General features: G+C 38.3%; 1 protein-coding gene across 6 annotated transcripts in view; it reads left to right on the forward strand.

Annotated features, from left to right (window-relative positions):
* The window catches only part of ANKS1B (ankyrin repeat and sterile alpha motif domain containing 1B), a 408,607-nt gene extending 391,975 nt beyond the window's left edge, over positions 1 to 16,632 (forward strand). For all 6 annotated transcript variants that reach the window (XM_066549544.1, XM_066549545.1, XM_066549546.1 and 3 more), the window contains 4 exons: positions 4,057 to 4,143; positions 8,722 to 8,859; positions 13,403 to 13,570; positions 14,708 to 16,632. In XM_066549544.1, the coding sequence (XP_066405641.1) occupies positions 4,057 to 4,143; positions 8,722 to 8,859; positions 13,403 to 13,570; positions 14,708 to 14,818 (504 nt within the window). In that variant the 3' untranslated portion in view covers positions 14,819 to 16,632. The remainder of the gene's footprint in view (positions 1 to 4,056; positions 4,144 to 8,721; positions 8,860 to 13,402; positions 13,571 to 14,707) is intronic.
* The last annotated feature ends 9,730 nt before the right edge of the window (positions 16,633 to 26,362 follow it).

The following is a 26,362-nucleotide window of genomic DNA, read 5'->3' on the forward strand; positions in this document are numbered from 1 at the left end:
CAAGATGAGAAGCAAGATTTCACTCCCTCTCTTGCTCTCTCTAGCACCACTGCTCTTGCATCTCTTGGTGACCCATTTCAAAAGGAGAAATTGGGACCAGCACTGTCCAAGCCTATGCAGGGTTTTGCCACTGTCCTACATAACGGCAGCAGTGGGTTCAGATGCAAACTCAGAACAGTCTTAAGTTCAGACCTTTATTGTAAAAGCAGTCACTGTAGTAACCAGGTAGTCATGCAGAGGGTACCTTCTACCTTCTTCCACTCAGCTGATCTGCATTGTGGGTGCTGAGGGGATGAAGCAGCTTCATTGCAGCAACTGCATCAAAATACAGACAAGACTGGTACTCCAGATGTTCCTTGTTCTGAAGAGAAAGATGCTCTGTGTCTTTTGAGAAGTCTGGGGAAGCTGCACATATGTCACATTAGATTTAGGATGGTGTTACTTTCTTCTATCTTGCTGTATATGCACACAAGCCTGTTTTATGGTTCTTGAATTATACATGGCCTGCTTTCACGTAGTCATTTACCTGTCTGGCAGCAAGGATTTCAGAGGTGCACCAAAGCTCAGTCTCTCTGGCAGTGCAGCCTGTGCAGCACAGAGGCTCCTGCCTGCAGGAGCAGTGCACCCATGGAGATGGGGCATGCACATCTGTCCTGACGTAGGTGACCAGCTGATCAGCAACAGGCACTGGCAAGGAGCCTGGGATAGGCTTGCTGTTCACCCAGGTGATTCTCCTAAAGAAGTGTATTGAAATGAAGAGCCAGTAACAGTCACAAACAATGGAGTTCATAGGAACTATGACCAGTTCCAGGCTAGTGAGCACTGCCCAAAGACAGTGTCCTGTCACTATGATTACTTCTTTGTGAGATGAAATCTAATCCTGCTACTATGGTATGAACATGCCTTGGAGCATGAGACCATATGTCAGCATGCACATGACATCCAATGCCAGCCTTTAGCTGTGGCTCCTATAACTTTGGCTCAAGTCCATATGCTTCCCATAGAGACACCAGATGGACAAGAATATTTTGTCATCTCATTGTGTCCTCATGGAGTTGGTACAGTGGCTAGAACGTGAAAAGCCTGAGGAAAGGGAATACTGACTCCTGTGTCCCACCTTCTTCTCAGATTCTGGGCACAGACATGGGCAGAGATGCCCACTTGGCCTGCACAGAGGTGTGAAATGTCTGACCAAGAAATCTGTGGGACTTCATCTCAGCATCCTAGAATTCAGAGCCAAAGCACCTACAGGGCCTGAGCAAAAGGTATTCATACCGTATCTCTGAATTCATTCTGGCAGACAACTCCTTCATTAAAAAGAAAGGAACAACAAGCAAATAGTGTGAGCTCACCATGACAACGTAAAACTGTTGAAGCCTGGAGACTGCTTGGAAATAATAATTATCTGGTGGACCTCAGTTACTGTATCACTGAGACTCCAGCCAGGGAATAGAGCTGCATGTTTTTCTTGATGGCACTGTTGTAATAACAAAGGATGTTATTCCACTGCCCAGCTGTTTGTTTCAATGAGAGTGCAAGTGCAGAATTGTTACCCCAGATTCTACACTGGACTGCAGTGTAGAACACCTTCCAGCACAAAGCCTGGGGTTTGTATGGTTTGCAAGCTGATGAGGAATAACCTGTGCTCCTTACCAGCTGAGATGGTTTGGCTTAATAAATTACAAATGTCCATCAGTCTCCGATTCCTTTCCTAATTTTCCAGCTGTAATTTAATAGCATCCTGGTGAACTGTTTCACTCAGAGACAGTCTTCTGGCAGTTTGCAACCCTGATTAAATACTAGAGGTCAGGTCTGGTCAAGACAAACCCAGGTGAATGTGGAGCAGATGAAGATGATTAAGTTACAAACTAAAGGTCTAGAGGAAAGAGGTAATGAATACAATGTGGCCTGGCCAACAGGATGCTTCACCTTTATGGCAAATACCAGACAATGGGAATTATACTGAAAAACTAAAATATGTGAACTTAGTACCTGTGTTTGTATGGCATGTTGGAAAAAAGGAATTTTGCTGTTAAGAAGGCAATGAAGGTAAATACAATAATCAAAATAGAAAAGAAAGCTCTCTTGTGTGTAGGTGTTGGACTAAATTGAAAGGACAAAAGGTGAATGATTGCTGCCCCGCCAAACGATTAAAGTGATATTGTCATATTTGTGACTATTTTGTCTAGTATGAGCATAGATGGGGTTTATTGCTTGTTATTCTGACAGATGTATGTACTGGAGGTTCTGTACAGTCACTGTCATGCTTTCTGTGCATTGAAATTGAATTTTATTAAAAGAGCTGTTTAAAGATCTGTTAAAGTGACACACATACACACACAGGTAGCTGCCTGCTCTACTTTTGGTAGGGATACCACTCCACTAAGTTCAGAGGCATGCAAATCAGATTAGTGTCTTTCTTCAGAATTTGTTAAAATTCTTCAAGAAGTTTTATCATTTAAGCTTTCATTTTTCAAAAGTGGCGAGCATTCTGGGTGAAAGGAATTTTCTATGGGGTAAATTGACACTTGATTGTTGTCTCAAGTCTCTCGTCATTTGATACAGAGAGATCCAACAATCCTCTCTGTTACACAGATGGGTGGGGCTCTCCTTGAAACTTTAATATGAGGTATTAGCCTGCATGGACACTAATTGCAGAACACAGCTGGATCTGTAGCTTTGAATTCTATGCTGACAGAAATGGAGCCTTGTTTGATTCTGGGAGGATCGAGAGCCAATAAGGAGACAAGATCACAGGGGGGGTTTTTGTTTTAAGTTTCTGTTTATTTTATATGCTCTCTAGTGTTAGCATTGCCTATTTTTTCAAACATATTTTTTAGTTACAGTTTGTATTTTCAAGGTTCTATCTCTGCTTCTGTGGGCTTTTTTTGAATAATACAAAGCCACCACTGTTACTTTTGTTCAGCTGCTTTAATGATCTTCCTATGTGCCAGTTCTAGACTTCTCAGTGTGTTTACACTCTCCTTCTGTGTGCTGATGTTTCTTCATGTTTACCTGTAACTGTCAATAGTTCATTTCCTCTCAGGAAAATATTTGACTGATCTCTGTGATTGTTTGCAGATAATCCCATAAATAAGCATTTTCTGAATGTTACTATAGAATAGTCTAATGTGTAGAATAGTCTAGTCCATCATTGTTGTCAACCTTAAAATAATTCAAATCAGTTATAAACTATTATGCCAAATTTGGGAGTTTTGTTTTGTTGGTTTTGAGGTTGTTCTAGTAAATTTTATCTGTAAACCAAAGAACTTTTTTTTTTCTGCAGAGAACTTAAATCTGCCCCAAATATTTTCCCAGTCTGTTCAGTGGGAAATATGTTTGCTGTGTGCATCACGCTGAAGGCACACAGAAGTAGACTAGCATAAAAGGAAAAACAATCTTATAGGAGGGCATGAACTGTAGGTAGGAGAACCTGGCACTGAGGGAATGCAGAATAAGCCTCAGTGCTAATTCATGTGTATAGCAGCTTCCCGTAGCAGCTGCACTGGAAGTGCAGACAGCCAGACTGACAAGATACAGCACTGGGCTGACAGATTGACTGGCAGGCCTGGCGGGCTGCAAGGATACCTCATGGCACAAATACAGCTGCAAAGAAGGGAAAAACAGGGAAATATTTCTAAATAACAACTAATTGCAGCAAAGAAATGGTACTACAAGAGGTATTGTCCTGTTGATTCTTACAGCTGGGAAGGGCAGGAGAAGGGGAGGGAGGCAGCAGTAGATTTATCAGATAGATGTCCTAAACACACATGTTTTGGGAAACACTGGTTGCATGACTGGTCTTTTTAATCCTGGAAAAGTTACTTTATTTTCTTCCCATTGTGATAGAAAAAAAAGTAGAATTTTTACTATCCTCACAACAAACTTAAAATTATTTTAGTTTTGTAACTACAAGAGAGCATAAACCCAGAGCACAACTGTCTGAAGAAAAAGTAAAATATTTATTTAACTTAGGTATTTAATCAGAAGAAGAAAGCACTGTTATTGCAATGCAACACAACTCTAAGAATAATAGTATCTTTGTTTTGATTTCAGAAGTCTACAGAACAAATGAAGAAAGTACCAACTATTGTCCTGTCTGTCTCTTACAAGGGAGTCAAATTTATTGATGCCACAAATAAGGTATGTGCAATTATTGAATATTACCTTTTGTTTCTCACAACTAGGACAAATAGTAATACCTATGAAGGCAGGGTCAGAGAGGGAACAGATTTGCACTTTGTGTTTTCCTTCTCCCTTTTTTTCCTCTCCTTTTTTCCTTTTCCTCTCCTCTCCTTTCTTCTCTTGCCCAAAATGGATGTAATGTAATTGTCATTCTCCAGAAACTCGGTCTGGAGAGCAAGTGAAGCAGCTTTAATGGCTTATTTGGAGAACATTGTGTCCAGCATTCTGCTCTTATATGCAAGCTTATCATAGAAGATGTTCAGCAGAGAGCCTCTGTGGAATCCTTTACCATATTCTTTTCTACACAGTTCCATAAATATGTAGAATATGTGTATGTGTGTGTGTGTGTGTGTGTGTGTGTGTTCATTAATATAATTTGATTTTTAAGAAAAACTGTCTCAATAAAGAATAAAGAAGCAGTTTTATCCAGGGCCGGCCATTCTAAGAATAAGGAACACAAGCCTTGAATGTCCTTTCCAGACATTCAAATACCACTGTTTTCTTGATGCTAGCCATTTAACTACCTGAACTGCAGCAGCTTCTTAATAGTTGCTATTCCTTTTTTTTTCATCTTCCTGTATGGCAATGCTCCTGCACTTTGTCTCTTACATTTCTAAATACATCCAAATCTTTAAAAAACCCCAACCAAAACCACAAAAGCAGAAGTTAAGAGATCTGATAACTCAGTGATGGATAGAGCAATGGATTATTGCTTAGCCAAAGTAAAATATACAAACTCTGTAAAGAGAAGTAAAGTAATGCATTAATTTCTCTTCTTTGTATGTCTAAAATGGCAAGGAAATACAATCCATACTTGTGCTTTTATATGAACGGGAAAGAAATTATATTTTCTGCTATGTGAATAAAACTGACTAAGCAATACAGAAAATAAATCTGACAGCCCAGCTACCTGACCAGGTTAGTAATGTATATAGCAGCTTTGTGCTGCTGAGCATTCAGACCACACAGTACACCTAACCCAGCATGCTTCAAACTTGCCAAATCAGTTTTTAAGTTTAACTAGAACTGTGTTGTAAGTGGTGGATGGAAGCAGTTTTGTGAACTTCTGCTAGAGTTTGGAAGCCATATTTAGAGTTAGAAGATGGCATAATAGGAAAATTGAGGTGAAATTACTGTTATTTCAAGTCTGGCATGTTTGCCAGAGCAGAGGAGCCAGGAATTCCTGTCTGCTCCTTTTTCCTTCCATTGATTCAAAATTGAGCTTCTACAACCCTCATTCCTTTTATGTTCTCTGATGTATAGGGCATAAATCAGGATGTTGTAATGCATTAACTCCAACTTGGATAATACTGATTTCAGCTCTTAAATCTCCTCTGTAGCATAAAGGATGTAACTGCGGTGTCCTTAGGTTTACAAAAAATCCCAGGAGAACAAAAGGAGCTTCTTGTGTCTCTTTGCACAGTGCATAGAGTCTTATGTAAGATGGAAAGCTGAAAGAAGGTTGGCAAATTGCAGTAGTTGACTCTAGATGTCCCACTGAAACCTAGTAGTGCAACAGATATATTTGATGGAGTTAAATATGCCACAGTCCAATGTTTTTTCTCAAGCAGTAGATTGTTTTCTCTCCAGTTCAGAATTTGCACTGCCTTTCCCTTCTGTAAAAACCAGCTAATAGCCTGCAACTCTCCCAGAAGCATTGTTATCATCCTTGTCCACAGTGTGCTGTTCCCAATTCCTTCAAGACCCAGACAGATTAGCCCTGTATAAGGTGAGAGCCTGTCCAGACCTGTACTGCTTCCATTTGAGCTTGGAGCTGACAGTGCTGGGCACCACTTAGCAAGAAGTGCATTGTTTTCAATGACAAAACTAGCTGGCAGTTCTGTGCTTGAAAACCCGGCTCTCATGGCTGCTCATCCTTTTCCTTTATGCCACCAAGCCAAGAATTTGTCCTCCCAGTCGTAGCAGGCAAAGTTTCAGGTGAGGAAGGGGCCCTGACCTCATTCCATGACAGCTATTTCAGTGGCGCCTCGAAGTTTGGCGTGACACCATTTCTTTGCAAGTGAGGCCAGAAAGAAATTAGTGCTTAGGAAAAAGCAGACTCACAGAATTTTCTTGTGGCTCACAGCTCACCCTAACTTCTGGGTGATTTCTGCCAGAAGGGAGATTGGCTGGCATGAGTTAGGCAAGCAAAAGGAAGGCTGCTTAGCAAAAACCTGGTCTCTCCAAGGTATTTCCTTGGCAGAACCAGAACTGACTTTCAGCTTCCCCACTTTTTGAGAAGCACTGGAGGTTTCTCTTGCCAAACTGAAAGACAATTTTTAGAACAACTGTGCAGTGTCAGTCAGTGTCTGAGGAATGTACCCAGAACAGGAAGCTGGTTCATAGCCTTCTACTTCCTACAGAATAAGTCCATGCTCTACTGAAATGTGACAGTAGGACACAGTAAAGGCATGCACTGAAAAATGTTCAATTTTGAAAGGAGATCACAGAGGACATCCTAGAGTTGCTAGGAAAAACCTCAATTTCACTACCAATTTCTATCTAGAAGATTTCATGTAGGTATACTTTATATTATTCAAAGTAGATTTGATATGTGTATGTTTCTAAAATTCACTTGATTTAAATTTAAAACATGAAAATAATTAATGCAAATCCCTGTGTCACCTAGAAAAAGTTTCAGCATAGCAGAGCTCTGTCCACATATGCTGCATAAATTCAGGTGATTACATTGTGGCTCATGATTTGGCATAAATACTTCACATATGATTTTAACACCTTCCAAGCTTGAATTCTTTCTGCTTTCTGAACTACAATGTTGCCAACACTACATCAATGACAGTGCATTACAGCTCCCTCTGTGGATATATAAATCCCTGGTTTTGGTATAATTCTAATTCTCATCAAAATCTTTATTGAGGGTAAAAGTTATCAATTTGAGAACAAAGAAAATAAAATGCTTCAAGTAACATAAAAAGCAAGCAATTGTTGAGCAGAGATTATACATGTCATTATAAATTGGCATATTGAAACACAAGTACTGGTTTTGTCATCTTTATGAATAATGCATTAAACAGAAATAATCAAGTATGTTGCAACAATTTAAGAGGATTATTTCTTTTCTTCAGTAAAGTTTCCTTATCTCGGTTTTTCCATAATTTGAAATTTGGTATGCTTTTTATTAGGATTTTTCTTAAGTCATGATTTCTTCAATTAGATATGTTAATACTTCTTTTCATTAACTTGGCGCCTATGCGCAAGGGGGAAAGTTGCCACTTAGCAAATGAGAGAAGATACGGCAAAGCATCTGAAGTAACTTAGTTGCATGTATTTAAAAAAAAAAAAAATTTAAAAAAGGAAGTGGAGGAAATGAGGTAGGAAGGAAAGGAGAGGGGTGAGGGAAAACCAGGTATGCTCAGAGATTGTTTTAACTTGGACAGATGTCACCATGGCAGCAGCAAGCGGTGGCTGTGTGAGGAACTGGGACACTACAGGTGTCACCTGTTCCATGAGGCAGTAGTGATGTCATGCTGCAGCAGGATATGTCACTGTGGGCTTTTGTGGAAATGCCAGAGCTACAGCCAGCAGGGCTACAATTCAAGAAATCATATAAACTAACCCCTAAGTAAATTCCTATTCAGCGAATCATTCTTCTCTTTAAACAAACCACTTGAAACCTGTCTGTTGCTGAAGGCCTCATCATAAGCCACTCTGCTGTATCTTCTCTGGCTTCATGGTTCCCTTGGCCTGAGCACAGTAATTATATATCAGCAGTTTATGTAATGAGTATTCATCATTTTCTCCAAAGCTTTAAGACAGCTTTTTTTATTCCATTGGACAGACATGTCCCCCCTCTCTCCCAGTAGTGTACTATAGCTTACATGGGCTGTTGCAAGTAGTGTGGCTCAGTGCATGAACAGTTTCATTTTCCCACATCTCTCCTACAGGATGCTGCTGTCAGTAAGTGGAGATAAGCTGTAGTTACCATTTTAGTAATCAGAATCCTTTAAATTTCTCACAGTTTCAATTTTAAGGGGTGTTTGGTGGGGTTTTTTTCCTCCTGAAGAACTATAACTAAAATTTGTCAAATAGTGTGTGCAAAAACCTGGCCATTGAGCTTGCTGGGTTTCAGCAGATTCCTGTCTGTCAGTAGACTGAAACAGTGTCCCATTTTGATCTTTATACAAAAGCCCAGAACTTCATAAGATGCTGGTATAGTGCTTTGAAATTGTATCTATTAATACAATTTCGAAGCACTATATATCAGCATCTTATGAAGTTATGTCCTGTGTGCCAGGAAAGATGTCTCTGTCAAAGGAACCAGAATAAACTGCAAAGCACAAGTGGTCTCATAGGGAAGAGTCTAGAATATAATGGTTTCCTACCAGACAATTGGCAATTGGAGAGGGTCAAAATTCCACATACCTGTGTAAGATGTCACATGGGGTATATTAAGTCTCTTCTTATTAGGACATTTCTGAAATACTTTGGTACAGTAGATCAATGCAAATGTGAATCTAAACCTGCACCTTTTTAAATGTAATTCTTAAATTGATTGAAAATATTTTTTTTAAACAGAATATTATTGCTGAACATGAAATCCGTAACATTTCCTGTGCTGCACAAGACCCTGAAGACCTTTCTACGTTTGCGTACATCACTAAAGACTTGAAGACCAATCACCACTACTGCCACGTATTCACTGCGTTTGATGTGGTCAGTTGATAGAAGATACTTCATTTAATAGTTCTTTCTATTCATAATACTTACTTAGCTCTGTTACAACAGTTTCATGATGTGTTCGTGGTGATTAATAGAAGGCATCATTAATTTACCCCAGGAAAAGATCAGTGTGAGATAGCAAAGGGACATTTCTGGAGTCGAGCAAGGATTTTCTTTGATATCTCATTTCCCAGTGGAAATAAGTCACCTCTGTCACCTCAGCCATTAACTGTAAACTTAGTGAGTAGCTTTTCATGCAAGTCTGGGCATGTAATTCTCATAACCTAAGCTACAATCCTAAGGCTTCCAAAAGTTTGTAACAAGTATGTTTGGTCAGCCATTCTGAAATCTCAGTACACACCAAAAGATTGCCTTTATTTTCAAAGTAGCAAATTAATTATTTAATTCCTATTTCCTTGTTCTGCAATTCTTGCCTACATATCTCAAAATGTTACTTCAGCAAAAGTCCTTTTAACTCCTGTTATATTGATGGAAAATTAGTCATTTCTTCGTATACTTATATTTTTCAGGTGGGGACACACAAACTATTATGGTTTCAAGAAATCATGAACACATACCAATTAATCAGTTATGCAGTTTTCAGCTAAATTTGGTGAACTAAGTTCACCAAATTTATAGTCCAAAACTTTCAAGGAAACTTACTCTTTGAGTTGTGCACAAGAGAAATTTAAAGTGCTATTAAAACTTCAAACTCATTCAAGAAAAAATATTTTAATAGAGTATAATGTGCATGAATTCTTGAAACATGCTTATATGAATATAAATAAGTTAAATCAAAAGAACAGGGTACCTTGAACTGCAGCTTTTTATTTGGAACTGGGAAAATAGCAATAATGTGTGGGAGAATTTAAATAACAAGATGTACAGGTAGGTTAGAGTAATTCTAGCATTTTGGTTGAGTGCTTTTGTTATTTAAATTCTCTGCTGACATTTTAGTATCCACAGGGAGTAGGAAAACTTTGAAATTGTGTTAAAAATAGATAGAAAATGATCAACAAGATGCTACATTATATAGGTTTTAGTGATGTGTGAACAACTGAAATTAGACTGATTGAATATGAGGTTATTATTTCTCCTGGTCTATTTAAATTCTACTTAAAGGTTTTGAAGTACTGCAGTTTCATTTATAGGTTTAGTAATCAAGCAGAAATATGGACTCAGGTATTGCAGATGAAATTCATCTCCTTTTTTGGAAAGGGAAGAAAAGTGATCCAGGAATAATTACATTTTGCCCACTTCCTGTACTTTAGGAGGAACATTTAATATCCCAAGCACTTTAAATGGCTATTTTAAGCAATATGGAAACTTTACTGTCTTAAGTTAGTTTTCTTCTGCAACCTAATCCTCAGCTGAGTGTTACCTACTCAAATATCTTTTTGTGTTGTTTTTTTTTTTCCCCTCAGTAGCTAGCATTTTTGATGCAAGTACGAGCTCTATAAAACCTAGCTAGATGCATAAAAACTATGCTAGATGCAGCTATGAGTGCAAGCACAATGTGAATTAAATTTTCTATTTAAAGTCTAATGTTAAACTGATTGTCCCATTTGCTAATAGAAACAATTCACCCCATTTGCCAATGGGTAGAAGTACAATCATTTTAAGATAATTAAGGTTTAAAATGGTAGAAATCCACAATAAGATGTAAGGCATTTTAAACCATATATGTTTTGGTAATACAATATATGCAATGTTATGAAAAAAAAATCACTCTCTTGGGTTCTTCAGTTTCTCAGGAAATGTGGGCAAGAATATATTATTTATAGGTAGGGAAGTATTTTGGTGTAGTGACATGCAGCCACAAGCATTACTGATACTATTTAGGAGTAACTGTACATTTAACTTTAACTCAGAGTTCAAATTCTACAATCAAAATTGCAGAAACATGAGACATTATTAAAGAATATTGAAGGGGAAAAGGGTTGAGGGAAGAAGAGGATTTATTATTTGGGAAATTCCTCAAACCAAGTTTATTTACTTATGGGGTTTTTCCCAGATAACTTTTTAAAAATTTCACAAGGTACAGTTTTAAAGCCCTCCTTGCCTCCATTTGCAGACGTCCCTTTGTCAAGGCTCTACCACAGTATACAATGTATGAAATTTATGTGCAAGTTATGGCTCAGTTTGCATTTCAAATATTGAACAGAACAGTGGATGTTCTATTTTATTTGCTATATTTCAAATATTTATTAACCAGAGAAGCAGTTACATGCTTCTTATGATTTTCAGGTCCCAGGCAGTCCTGTTTTTTTAATTTTACAGACAACAAAGGAAAACAGATAATAGTGGCTTTATACAAGATGCAGGACTTAAACTAAATTATGGCTCAGTCTGGCAAACTTTCAGTCTGTCTCTGGTCCTATCTCCCGAATTTTCAGCCTTGTCTCAGTGATCTTTTTGTGTGCCAAGCTGGGTGGTGTATTTTCTCAGTCCTACTAGTACTGCAGCCTGCATATTCTGCAACAAGCCATTCCTACACCTTGTCCTGCTGATGTATTCCTCAGTAATATTAATAATATCCACTGCAGACAATCCCATCATGATATAGTACACTCTCTTACTGTCACAACAGCTGATTCCAAAGACATCTCTTTTTAGAATAATATTCTTATCCCTCTTAAATTACACTCCATTAGAAATTATATTATCCTCTACATTTTTAACAACTATACTCTGTTGCTCTTAATTCCTTGGCCAGCATTCTGCTAAAAGGCAGAGCACTTTATAACAGGCTCTTTAGTTTTCCTTTTATTATTCCACTGGCAAACTGCAGCCTCAGTGTTTTTCAATTCTGGACAGTTTCCCTTGAAGTTAAAGGGGAGATAATGTGGAGACTACAGCAATCAAATCAGGCATTTTTATTTGGGAAGCTATAAAATTTTGGCTGGCATGCTGTTGTGACTGTAGTTGTAACAGCAGAGAGCAAGTCCCAGTGCAGGAGTATAATTGTTTTCTGTCTGACCTAACACAGAGCAGAACTGGCACCTTTATAAGAAGCTCTTATAATGAGCAAAATATGCTGAATTTAGCCTGTATTATATCAGTATACATGAGTGATAAAAAAGGAATGGAAATTCTTCAGGGAAATTAAACTGTAAGGCATGAAATACAGTGCTTGTCCATTTAACTTTGCTTTAATGATTGAAGGAGCTGAAAATAGTGTAATTCCTAGTGAATTGCATTGCTTTGTAGCTTATGCAAACTTAACAGTTAGACTTGACTAGTAAAGATATAACTCATTTTGAAAAAGCATCAGGGAATTTTAAGGGATTGCCTAGGTTCAAAAAATGCAGAATTGCTTCCTACTATAGACTATGGAGATTGAGGAAGGAGAGAGTAACATCTGAATCATATCAAAGATTTATGAATTATTCCAAGGAGACTGTAGGACATCATATGGAGGCAAGCCAACAGGCTTGCCTTTGCTCTGCAGGGCTTCTAAGGATTATTGCAGAGTTAGTAGCCCAGAAATTTTAGGCTCTAGTAGAAGCCTAAAAATAGGCTCCAGTAGGAGCCTGAAAATAAATATACAAAAACAAACCCACAAACTTGAAGAAAAATTACCATAGGACTTCAATTGCCATTTAGAGTAAGGTCAAATTTGAAACTCCCAGTTGCTTTTTCATTGATGTATAACTGTACTGAAAAGATATTTATATCAACCCCTCTGATAACTCATTCATGCTTTATAAATATTTCAACAAGTTTTCTTCACCATATTTGAAGAAGATCTAAAATATTCCACCTATAACACTGAACAGGTTTTAGGCATAATAGCCTAACTTTTTTGGTTATGCCCAGTAACCTCCTTTCCCCTTGCTAACAGGAGTGTTGTTACACAACTGCTTGAGCTCAGTTTTACTTCTAGAAAACAAGCCCATGAGAAAGTTTCCCCGGGACTTGCAGCACACACTGGAAGTAGTGCACTGACTGCGCGCACAGCTGCCTCGACTGCATCTGTCACTCGGAGTACGCACTTCCAGCCTTGGCTCTTTGTCCCTTTGAAAGCATCACACCCAGGCTGCAGCTCTTCCTGTGCTGCTTGGTGAGCACAGAGCATGCCAAGGCATGTGCCCAGGGAAGCAGCCAGTCAGGCTGCTGGCTCTGGAGGAGGAAGGGTCAGCACCGGAGTTCTGAAATAGAGCAAGGCCGAATGTCACATTGCAGCAGGGCAAGAGGGGCTGGATCCCGAGAACAGAGACATGGGATGAGTTGGGAAGGTGGGAAGGTTAATGTACTTGTTCTGAAAAGAGATGGCAACACACTCACCCACTCATGTTTTCATGTTTAGTAAGACGTTTTCAAGGGGTTTAGAAGTAATTACTTTCAATACAATAAATTAGTTTTAGATCATTTTTAATCAATGAGAAATCAAATGACAGATGTAAACATCACAGAGACTGAAGAGCCTATTACCAGCCTGATTTTAATTATTTGCATTGCAAATCACTACCCTACTTCATGTATCTGACAATAATTCAACCTCACCTCATTTTTAACTGTTTCTGTTTTGTTCCAGAATTTAGCTTATGAAATCATTCTTACACTAGGACAAGCATTTGAGGTGGCCTATCAGCTTGCACTACAGGCACGAAAAGGGGGTCATTCTTCAACCCTCCCCGAAAGCTTTGAAAACAAACCCTCTAAACCTATTCCCAAACCACGCGTTAGTATTCGGAAGTCAGTGGTAAGTAGAAGGTAGTAATGCATGCAAAAAAAAACGAAATTCAGCTATACAGTTAAGAGTTTATATACTAGAAGCTGTACAAATAAAATTACTTCTTGAGTCAGAAATGCTCCATCATGCCACCTCTGCTCATCAGCTGGCAGGGTTGTGTCACCACAACACTGGCAGCCATTTCAAATAACTGTTTTTTTCAGATTTCTCCAGATTAAGATGTTGCTTGGTTAGTCTTGTGTCTTATAGCAATTACTGAACTTTAATTAATTCAGTTTAATCAATGCATACCTCTCAAACTCTGCAGTTTCATGGACTTTCTTAATCTATCACCTAACTTGTTTTGTATACAATCACGGCATATGTATCCTAATCAATTCACAAATCCAAATCAATTAACAGTTATCCTGTCAGACCAAGCAACTTCTTTTCTTTTCTTACCCTTTTCTTTTTTCTTTTGTTTTTGGTTTGTTTTTTTTTTGGTCTGGGATTCAATATTCGTTTTCAGTATTAATCACAGACTTCTAAGAAACAAAGCTCATTGAAGCATACGTATTGATTGCCATAAAAGTGCCCTCCTGAAGTGCAGAGATGACAGAAATATTCTTTTACAGTAGACCTTTTTAAAAAATTATGAAAACTATTATAAATTAAGTGAGAACACAGGCACAGGGTGATTTGGGAGGGAAAGGAGAAAAATGACCGCACACTGTATCATATTCACTGACTGACTATAACGTGAGAACTGTACTCTATGACACTTAATTATTGGGTGAGGGGAAGGGAGGGGGGGAAATGTATGACTGTACACTTTGTCATCCATTGCCACAGAATCTTCCTCCATAAAACTTTAAGTAGAAACATTTCCTGATGCCATCGTCTGTCTCATTAGCGAACAGACTTCTCAGGATGAAGTGTGGCTTTAATGAACTATGATACCCTATAGCTTGGGGGTAAACACAGCTCTGATCTCAACAGGAAGAAGAAGGCAGCCATGAGTACATGGGAGTGTAGACACCACCATACTTGCTGCTGTACGACTTTGTCAATTCGGGATTTGCCCTGTTAGTTTAAAGAAAAACCCTCTGCTCAAGCTGCCGTGCACGGAGATGGTAACCCGTCTGTATGTTTGCATTTGTCTTAAAGCAGATAGATCCATCCGAACAAAAGACTCTTGCGAATCTACCCTGGATTGTTGAACCTGGACAAGAGGCCAAAAGAGGCATTAATACCAAGTATGAAACTACAATTTTCTGATACAAAACTGTCCCCCTGTTCCTTGTTGTGCCTTGCACGCCAAGCAGTCACAGCACAGCCTTTCCTTTATGGCAACGTTTCAATCCAGCAGAGAGGAAGACTGCACTGTATGAGTGGCCTTGTAACTAACAAAAAAGGCTGACAGTCATTTCTGGTGATGTTCTTCTTCCTGCAGCACTGACTGAAGAATGATTCTATATGGAGACTTTTAAAATTAAAGTCCACAAGAGGAGTGAGAAACCTTATTTTTCGTGCAGTTCTCCCTTGTGACTCTGCCACAGTGCTTTCTTTGATTTCTTGTTTTAGAATTCTACTTTTTAAAGGAAAAAAAAAACAAAATGTCTCTAAACTAATACTAATGCTGCCTACGAGTAGAGTATTTGATTGGGTTTTTTATTTAAATCTTGGCAGTTTTTAATTGAAATAGAACCAGAATTAATAAATAGATTATTTGTGAAACCACTGAATTCATTAATAATTACTGTGTTGAATAAAGAATTCATTAAAGTGACAAGAAATTAGGCACCCTGATTTCTGTGTGCACTGATTTTATATGTAATCATTGATGTCCTTTGATCCTCTACAGAAATAAGAACCTCTTGCATTGTAGCAAAGGATCAGAGTTTTATGAATGGTTAGAAAAAGGTATTAATAATGCACAGAAAACATTTATTAGATATTTTTATGGAAGAGAAGTACTATAGGAAAACATATGACTATTTATGGAAGGAAGCCAGATTAATTATGAGAAATATTGTTTATTTTAAAGTTAAGTAAATGACTGCTATTGCAGCATTATGAAAATTATAAGAGTTGTAGCATCAGTGCACTGGATGTTCTGTGTGATCAGTCTGGAATGAAAGTGGAATGGTCATTCTACTACACCTACATATAGTTTATGCAGTTCAACATTGCTATAGCCATGAATTCTGATAGTATTTTTAAAAAAATAATCTCAGTGGTTCTAAAAAAAGTCAAAACCATGGATTTTGCTATCAAGATTTCTGTCACAGAAAGCTTGTTTGGAAGAGTGTTGATAAAATTCTACTGCAAAACATTTTCTAAATAAAAACAGCAAGAAAAAGAAAAAAATTCCAAAGTAATAAAAATGTTTTCATGAAACAAAATAATTAAGCATTTGCTTAATATTTGGTTAAATGAGATTTACTTACTTTTTCTTTAAAGTGTTTTAATTTTTTTAATGTCTGTGGAGTATTTGTATAATACCATGATGTATATTTATGTAGAACTGAAATTATAACAGTAAAAATATCATTATAGGAGAAAAATGACATTTTAACGTATATTGTTCTTTCCAGTCAAATTGTGAATCATTTTGAAGTTCATTATAGAGATATTGATAAATTGTGTGGTTGTCTTAATGTTTTTTTAATTATTATTTCATATCCAGCTGAGGTTTTTCAGTTAGAATCATCAGTTGGTATATTCCAAAAAATGGATAATTGAACTTGGTTTAAAACTGATAACTGTATATGGTTTAGTTAAACCTAATCATAGCGCTGAGTGATGACATCCTTTTAATACAGTATTCAATTTACTTGAACAAAATAGTTCCTTGTACATATTTTTGCTTATTCACTGTTGATATGTACTTAGTCAACTGACGGTAAAAAAAAAAATAACACTAAAAATATGGTACCAAAAGGAAAATTGTATAGGAGAACAGTAAATAGTAGCCTCACTGCAACAAATACTTATGTAAATATGCTTGGGCTTCCAGTTATAAATTTTGTAATTTTGTCATTTATTTATATCCTATAAAAGCACACAAAATAAAAGGAAGTTGTACAGTCCCAGCTTTGTGTATCATTTTATCATTGCTAAGGGGAATCAGGGGCCTGATGCAAAGGATACTAAATCAGTGAAAGATCCCCACCCTGTTTCACTGATTTCACTGGGCTTTGGATCTAGTACCAAGGAAACCTAGGAATTGCTGTGGAGAGAATTTTGGTTTGCAATACAGATTTTGTTTACAGATGGTAAAAACATCACACTTTGAAGTCCTCAATTAACTGGTTCTTCCATGCTCTACTCAACTGCTGACTTCCCATATTTAATCACACCCTGTAAAGATTTGTGCAGGAGTTATGTTAAAACACATTCACTTGAGGCACATAAAGTACAAATGGGCCAGGTTTTCAGGGTATTAAAACTGGGGCACCTCTTATGCAGCTGAGTGACCCCTAAAATTAAAGGATGAGACAGGAGCTGCAGCAAAACTCTGAGCAGATGTAAAGGAAAGGTGTGAAACAACAGGAAGAACTGCCACCTTGCAGGAAGAATTTGATCTAGGTTCATCAAAGAGATGTCAGGCAGGTAAGGTGGCACAGGAAGCAGCTGAACTCATTTGGGGGAGATAATTGGGGCAAGAGGGACTGACAATAACTAGCAGGACTGATGAAAGATGAGACAGATGAAAGATGAGACAGATGAAAGACTGGTAGTGCAGAGAATTGAGTGTGAAGGTTTTGGGACACAGGCAGTGAACAACTGAAGCCCCCACAGCAGGCAGATTTAAACTGGAAGGAAAGATAATAATTAACACACATCAGGCACTTCTGTATTTGCAGAAACCTGGGATTTTTAGAAGGAAACATATCTGTCTACTCACCAATTCTAGTGTAAGCCAGTTGGAGAGAAGTCCATGGGGTCTCCTTAGCAGGGGACAGTGGTTCAGCACTCCTTTCTTCAGATCCAAAAGGACTTCTACAAACTTGCACTAATTCAAAGGAGATACCACTTGATCTTTTGTCTTTTTTGGTTAAAAGATGACTTCTTATTTCAGTTCCTGGTATTCTGGAAGTGCATAGGCATTAAGGGGATAATGGTCAGTCTTAAGAGTGAAGGCAGGGAAAAACCAGAGACCTCCATAAGATCACAAAGTCAGGAAAATTGCTGTTCTTGACCTCTAGGGTAAAAGGGAAGCAGAGGCAGGTCAGCGAGGGCATATGAAAAAGCTGGAGCATTTGGATGCTGGAAAACCAATAGTTAATTCCAATGGCTGACTTAGAGTGGGAAGGTGGAGAACAGGCAAAAGAAGAGAGCTGATACAGAAGTAGATTGCATTTGACATGAGAAGGTAAAGAAAATTGAAATCCAAATGAGATGTGGGCGACAAAGGGTCTTGAGAATTATGTGAGTAGTGAGGTCTCTAATATGCTGTGAATGGGTGTTTTGTGTTGCTCAAAGAATCACTGGCAAAGGTATCGGCTAAAGCAGGTTTAATAAAAACATGAAAGTGCAATGAAGTTTATTTGTTAACTACATAGTTGAAGCACACAGAGAAAAATTGGACTAAAACCTAAAATCAATCAAACTCAAAGGAGGATGGGGATAGGAAAAAGTTAAGGATGGAAAAGCGGAAGGATAAAAGGGAATGAGGGGGACCCTCCTGCTGAGCCACAGAGTTGATGTGTTTGCCAGACCTGATTAATGGCTTAGGCCTCAAGTTTTTAACAGCACTTTACTGACAGCCTAATTTAAACAAGTTAAGTTTCTTTAGAAATTACAATGAGCACAACAGTAATACACAGGCCTACTTTATGTAGGAATCTAATGTACTTACGAATTATGGAGATCAGCACTCACAGAGCATGTGTGTCCTGGTTTTGGCAAGGAACAGTTCATTCTCTCACCATTGCTGAGAGGGGCAGAGCCTACAGGTGTGTGGGTGTGGCTGGGCTGCTCTTCTAAACCATCCACGTCATCATGGGGGAACATGGTTCCAGGTGGAAGAGAAGGTGAGCCTGCAGCAGAAATGGCACCATTTTGTTCCTCTTTTCTGGAGGAGCAAAGCCGTGCCCACAACCCCTGGGGTGTGGACATGGAGCAGGGCAGTCAGTGCAGTCAGTGTCATGCAGACAATCTGGGTGGGAGGTTTGTGCATCCTTGTTTCTCATTGGCTTGGGGAAGGAGGACACCAGCTGCGGGAGCATCTGCCACACCTTTGTTTCTGGAAGAGTGTGTAGCTGCTGGGCTGTGGTAACATCCACCATTTTGTCTTGGTGCCCATGTGGAGCTGGGTGGGGGTGGTGAGCACCTTTCTGTATGTAAATCACCTCTTTTACACACTGTTGTTATGAGTACTGTTTGCTGTTACTGTTTGTTTTCCTTCTCTCATTGCTTTTTCTCTAGTAAATTGTTATCTCAACCCATAATCTCTGCCTTTTTGTCCCTTTCTCACTGGAGGGGATTGGGGAGAAGGGAAGCAGCTGTTTGATTTGCAATACTATATTCACGCTTGGCAGACACACATTAAAGGAGTGTGGGCACACACCTGTGAAAAATTCCTCTCAGGATCAGTGAAGTACTCATGTTGGATGCCTTTAGCATCATTCTGAAGGGTGAAGAGTTGGGCTTTGAGGAGTGGGGGTGTCAACCCAGGCTCCATCATTGGCTTTTGGCAGTGGTCCTACAAAAACAGTGAACTTCAGAATTTTCTCTCTCGGGGGAGTGTCCAGCTCAGAGTAAATTCCTGGCTGCAGCCCTCTGTAGTCCAGTAGAGCTCAGAGGGTCTCACTTAGAACCACTTTTTCCAGGGTTGCAAGAGTGTTTTGTCACAGCAATTTTCCATCCTGGCCACAATTCAGGTCAGTAACTTTCTGTAAAAGTTCAATTGTAAAAGCGGTGTTACACTTGCATTCTTAGGAAGGCAAGAAAAATAGGTTTCCAAGACTGTTCACTAAAATACAGGAGCTCATTAGCCAAAATAAGTTCCTGGGAGCACACAGTGTTTCTGATAAGCTCAAGGAGCTTAGCTGAGCTGTCATTCATCAAGGCCAAGGCCTAACAAGCATTTCTGAAATCATAGTCTGGGCCAGTGTGAGAGGGAATGCACCACCACATATGCACAGTAAAAAAGCTGCTGCTGGGACAAGGCTTAAAACTGCACAAAGTCCTGCAAAGAACAAGGAACGTCTGTGTTTGTGGAGTTAGAGGGTTTCCTAAAGCAGATGTTGACATTGCATTTGAGACTGGATGCAGTGACCCCTCCAAACTGGCCTGGTGTTTATTAAAAGCCAGAAAAGCCACTGCCTACAGCTGGCAGGAAGAAACACTCAGCATCTCTGGGGCTGGTATTCCACCAGGAAGTTTGTGAGAGGCTGCTTCTCCTGCAGAGCCACAAGGTACTCATGCCTTGCAGTTTAAAATCAATATCTCAGTATCAAAAACTGGCATGGTCATAAAATGGTAACCATTGGCAAGGGAATCATCAGGTTGTGAAGATTTTGTCTGTCCTTTGGAAAAGAAGCAGATGCTAGACAACTAATGCACATACAACTGTGGAATAGTTTATCTCCCATTCTAGATTAAAGCAGGCAGTTTGTGCCACATGCAGAACTCTAATTTTGCTCTAGATTTCTTTCAATATGTGCTGTCCAGCTGGCCTGCTTCACACTTCACTGGAAGATGGTGTCTAAGATGTCAACAAGACAACCATCCAGAAAGAGTAAGTTAACTATCCCCAAAGTACCAGCCCAAAGAACAATTGCCTCCAGGAAGGAACTGCGTGGCACTGACAAACACATAAGTAAGAGACATGGCATAGGGATTAGAGACAATATTTAGATGTGGGCATTTATGTAAGAAGAGGGATATTTGTTATCACATGTTTAAAAATCATCTGAAGAGAGTGGGAGAAAAAGGGACTCTTAACTGGCTGGAAATCCTGGCAGGATTTTAGCCCACTGGAAATCACAGGGGGATAATTCTTAGGCTTCTACTGAAAAGTTCTGCAATTGTTCAGTGTTCTTTGGCTTCTTTAGGTGAACAACTTCTTTGCTAAATCAGCAAACTGACTTTACTGCTGTCCAGTCACAGTGATTCTGGTTAACCATGTGCTGGTTCTAGTTAACTTTCACACTTGATAACCTGAGCTAGACAGAGGCTGGCCACAAGTGAAGCACTGGGTGTAGATTTTGTGGAACTGGTGGATGATTTCGTTCCTACTGACTAGACAGTCACCCTCACCCTCATTACAAGCCTGAGTGCAACCAGCCCAAACACCACTGTCCTGCTGAAGAGGCAGAAGAGGGAAAGCAGAGAAATGGCCTATAGCCCTTGCCTCTCAGGAAGGCTGTGCTCCAACTGCATGAATAGGGAAGAGCATCTCCAGCTGGGTCCTGCTCTTGTAAAGACCACAAGCAAATTTCTCTTCAATCCTACTTAACCTTTATAGAGTGCCACATCTTTCTTCCTTCTGTGGAAGTCAGGTACCTAGATATATTCAAGAATGTGGGTCTGGGTGAAGTGGTGACAACTAGGCAGACAAAAATGCCATCCATGCTATCAGTATGTGAATTAAACCAAATTCTCTCTCTTTCTCTCTCTCCTGTCTTCTCTTGCCACTGAGCTTGGATAGAAAAACTGCTTTTTCTAGCAATCATAAAAGCTGAATTCAAAACACATTACAACAACATAAGGAAAGATGAAGCTTACTGGAAATAGTCAAGAACTGCCTGGATGCAGGCCTGTGTCACATGCTCTAGGATGACCCTGCTTGAGCTGGCAGGTTGGGCCCACTGTGGTCTCTACCAACAATGACAATGCAATTCATAGAGTTTCTATGTGTGATGAAGAATTCAGTCACAAGTGTAACTTCATAAGCTCCCTTGACTGTAAGATATATGCCTTTTTGTATTTTTAAACATGGCATTTCCTACTTTCAAGTCATTAGAACTGCTCGAATTCTCCACACCCTTATATAAAGCTAAATTAATTCTAATATTAAATCCTTAGGGGAAAAAAAAGGAAAAGAAAAAGAAAAATTCATGCTCAGTGTTAAGGACAGGCCAGTGCCTGACAGAATGTGTTCAAATTTGAAGGCAGTATATTTGTAATCATATTTTCTAAACATATAAAAGAAAATCAGAAAGCCGGTGAGACAAAGGAAATGGAAATATGTTCCAGTATCAAGAATACCCAATGAGCATTAACTCTATCCTATAGTGACACCATGAGGAAAAAAAAGAAATAGACCACACTAATTTAGAAACCACATTAGATGCAGTGCAGTCTGCATTCTTCCATTTGTGATTATTGGATAGTGATAATTGTGAGGCTACAGAATGTCAGGCTTGGGCATGTCCTAAGCAAAAATATCCTAATGTATATAGTTGAGGCTAGCACTACTTCTTTCTTGAGTTAATGTTGCAAAGACTAATATTCTTTTCTTCAATTTACCCCCCAGACACTATGTAAGTCTATAAAAGTATCAGTGATGGATTAAGTGAATAATTCTGCATTGCAATTGAGTGAATCTACTGAAATATACAAGTGTCTGGGAATGCTGTGCAGGAGTGGAAGTTAGTATAAAAAGATATTAGATCATTCACCATGGCCATCTCTCTGTCACAGCCATTACGTAGTCACAGCCATTACGCAGTCACCATGGCCATCTCTCTGTCACAGCCATTTCTCAGTTATACTTACATAAAACATGGAGAGTTAACTAAGCTAAGTACCTCAAAAACCTGGAAAATTCAATTGGTTGTTAAAGTACTAGGGAAAAGAAGCTATTACAGTGCCAACATTATCCCCAGCCTCTGATGTGGCAAGAAAGCCCTCTAGAGAGATGTACCTAAGTAATTGCAGCTCATGATACATACAGCCTGCTCCATAGACAAAGAAAAATATGGGGGAAAATATTCCTGCCAATCTGTTGATTGGCAGGAATTCTGCCAATTCCTGCCCAATACTCTGGGGATATCTCTTTCCCAGCCAGAAGTCTAGCCCTGGCATGATGCAATCTGAAAGGAAACAAAAATATGAGTATCTATTGCACCTGAAGGTACAGATCAGCTGTGTTCAATACTGCACATCCTAAAGAAAATCTCACAGGAAGGTGAAAAGAATTAAACATCAAATTACACAGTACAAGAATGAAATTCTTCCTGATCTGCAGATGACCAACAAAAACTCTGAATCCTAGTGTTTCATTACAATCCCTTCTCTAGAGCAGACTTTTGCAGACCTGAGGCAAGGAACATTATCAGACGGTTTCTGAAGTTCCCTATTTTTAGGTGAGACATGTAAAGAAAGGAAATAAACATCTCAGCTTTATAATAACCCATAACATTTGAAACACACAGAACATCTGGAAGCATTTAAGCAGAAACAGAATGTTTACCTGAGATGTTTGTTTACATTCCATATTGCATAGAGATGTAGGAATTAAGAGCTAATTACTTTGTTGTATATGATTTTACAAGTTTGTTTTAGATCAAAATATGGTGTGATAATAAATCAAAATCCTTCAAGAAATCCAAAGTTAATGTATTGATAATGACATGTTAAGAACAAAATAAAAACCGTAAGCAAAAAAATTCATAAGCAAAACAATTAGAAATCTGTCAGTAACATTTGCCAAAACCAGTCTCTCAAAAAACCACAGCAGTCAGTAATGCCTAGAAAAATCCTATGCTGCTATGAGTAGAATCTATTTTTCCATGTAACCTCAAATCTGTCATTCCACTATTTTCCTCAGGAATGACTTCAGGTTAGTAGTTGCCTTGATCACTTCTTTAAAAACAACAGAACTGCAACAATTCACAACCTTTTGGAATTTCACTTTTTTTTAAGTGTGATGAATTTTACCAGGTGTGATTCAAAGGACTCTTCATCTTATCTATTGCAGACAAATGGCTATAAATCATTTGGACTTGGTGATTCAAAATTCTTTAGTTTGAATAAATGCATCCTTGCTACCTGTTCTGCTAAGATTATCAATTTCCAATGCCATATTTCCAAACTGAAATCATAATTCCCAAACTGAATCATATTTCAAAACTGTGTCACTGCAATCAATGGAATAAGCTTCTTTTTGTTAATTACATAGGTTTAATATTAATCCCTCATTTGCTTTTCTTATTGGTATTTCACTTCTTGCTTTAAAACCCCTTATCAGTTGCTCTTATACTTCATAATTCGCACTCTAAAATATTATAAACATCATCTCTTAATATATTTGTCTGTGTTGCACTGCAGCTTCTACACCTTTTTTAAAGGGATGTCGTGTGAGATAACATCTCCTGCAGCGGGTTTGGTGGTGTGGTGGCTTTTTTCACATCTGTGGAACTGTGACTTCTTGGCCCCCTTTCAAAGCTTTCCAGCTTTTACACATCCTACATTACATCTGTGCTCCCAACCATGTCAAAATTTATTTGCTGGAATGATTCCAAATCTGTAATTCCCTGATCAAGGTGATACCTGTTGTACAAGGAATATTCAAGCAGTGTGCAATCAATGACACCTGGAAAACTCATAATTTTTTACACATTGACATTGGTTTCAAAATAAAGATTTCATAAAGGTTTGCTTTTGAAGAACATCTCTGCTGATCCAAAGCCAAATGTGTGGGTGTTTTTCATCTCGCTGTAGTTGATTTAACTTGTAAAAGGAGACTTAACTTCCTTTCTATAGTTCCTCTCAATTACATAAACATTTCTGTGAGCCAGTCAGTTAAGAGTTTATGACAGATTTAGAGCTGCTTGGTGATAATTTATGAGTACTTCATGTTGGCCTGATTACTGAAATGTTTGCTATATGGCTTCATTTGTTTAGTGTAACAAGAATTTGTCGGGAAAAAAACAACTCTGAAAAGGAAGGATGGATTAAGGTACCCAGTTTTCAAACTCTACTACGTCCTTAAGGAAATGCCAGAATTATTTGAACATCCTATTCAACACAGCCTCTAAAATCAGCTTGGAGAATGAAAAAGAAAAGTCCAGGAATCTGCAAGAGCAAACCTTGCATTTCAAATGGTAAATGAAAAGTGCTTCACTGCTAAAAAAAGTGCTGCTTCTGCCAGTCACCACAGAAACACCACCACTACAGCTACACCTTGAGTGTGCCACTGCTGCTGGATTATCTGTGCCACTGATCTCTGACAGTGGTTGCTCAAGTCTTGTCTTCACTTCTTTTGGGGAAGAATTTTTGCAGTCCTCCCCTTGGACCAAGTCCTTGGGTTACAATACCTAACTCAGCTGTTCTCACTTTGACATTCTGATTGGGTTTATGAACATTCCTCTTTTTCCCTTCAAGGAAAGCAGCAGCAATGAACAGTCCATTTAGAAATATAACAAAAAAAAATCTCAGTTTCAATAGAAAAAACATCTTGCTAGAACTCAAATGTAGTTAAAAACACATTCTAAACAGAAGACACTCAAGTTCCAAGCCCCTTGCTTCCTATCATAGGTATTAATTCCAGCTGAAATATCTAAAGTATGATATACTCTTTCTTACAAAGTTAAGGCCTCTGGTATTTGCTGCTAACTGCTCAAAGTATTCACTGTGATCAAATTCTCATTTTCCAAATGAGAAACAAAACAAACACATGGGCAGATACATAACAATCCTAAAGTAATGTCTAACTCATCATAGAACCCAAATAAAGAGCAAATTAAGTAAAGCAAAATGGATGGACAAATTGCATGAGCTGGAAGCACTGTGGTTTAATTTTTGAAAAGGAGGAGATGTAATTTGTATGCAAAATAAAAATAGCTATAGAAAAGATCAACATTTTCAGAGAATATGATCTTAATTTCCTAAATTTGTATTTTAGCAAAAAAATAGCTTTATGATATATAACACATAAATGTAACAGCTTGTTAAAGATCACTCTTTTTTTTTGCTATTACATGCTGAAGAAACCAGAGAGATCCAGAAAACAAACTGAGAAAATGTTCCGTTCCACAGAGTCACTCTGTGATAAAAAAAAAAAAAAGAACAGTGAAGTCCAACTTTGCTGCAGCAAGTCTTCCCCTAACACTACCAGTACTAGAACCCTGAACAGTGGAACCCCTCATTTGAAGGAAGGTTGACATAATTAATTAAGGACTAAAAATGAGATGTAAGGAGTAGTACAGGAGTTTGAGAAACCGCAATGTGTAAAAAGCTCACACCTGGGAGAAGCTTAAGAGGAAAAGTAGACCATAGCTCAAGGAATAGACTTCTTTTTCTAGAGCTAACAAAAGTTTAACCCTTTCAACAAAGATATTTCTGGGAAAAAGAGATTAAACAGTCAAACTGGTAGCCTTATCAGTTATTGCCACCTACTGTGTTTAATATATTTTTAACCAAATTTAAATGATGAAGATACGCTGTGAATAAAATTCCAGGTCACATGAAGTTCAGTTGAATTGTACCTATCTCAGGCAGGTATTCACTGATACAATTTCACCGTGAAAAACAATCTTCCACAAATTCAGCTTGGCCCCTGAACCATTTCTTTGAATGAATGTGTACCTGTAAGATCTCCCTCAAACCCAGTGCTCCAGATGATAAAAAAAGAGCTGCTAACTCAAAACAACAACTTAATAGCTGAATCCTTGATACTGTAGAATTATTTTTTTTAAATTAGTAGCTGCTCTATAATTTTTGAAGTAGAAAAACTATAACTCTTTGTTTGATAAATTGAGAGTGCAACATCTGCAAGACATTAAAACATCTTTTTAAATATTTTGAGAAATCAGGCACATTCAGGTGACCTTTTTTCATGCTCTTGTTAAACATATACTCAAATAG

Source organism: Molothrus aeneus, chromosome 5 (assembly GCF_037042795.1).
Source record: "Molothrus aeneus isolate 106 chromosome 5, BPBGC_Maene_1.0, whole genome shotgun sequence".
Taxonomy (NCBI): domain Eukaryota; kingdom Metazoa; phylum Chordata; class Aves; order Passeriformes; family Icteridae; genus Molothrus; species Molothrus aeneus.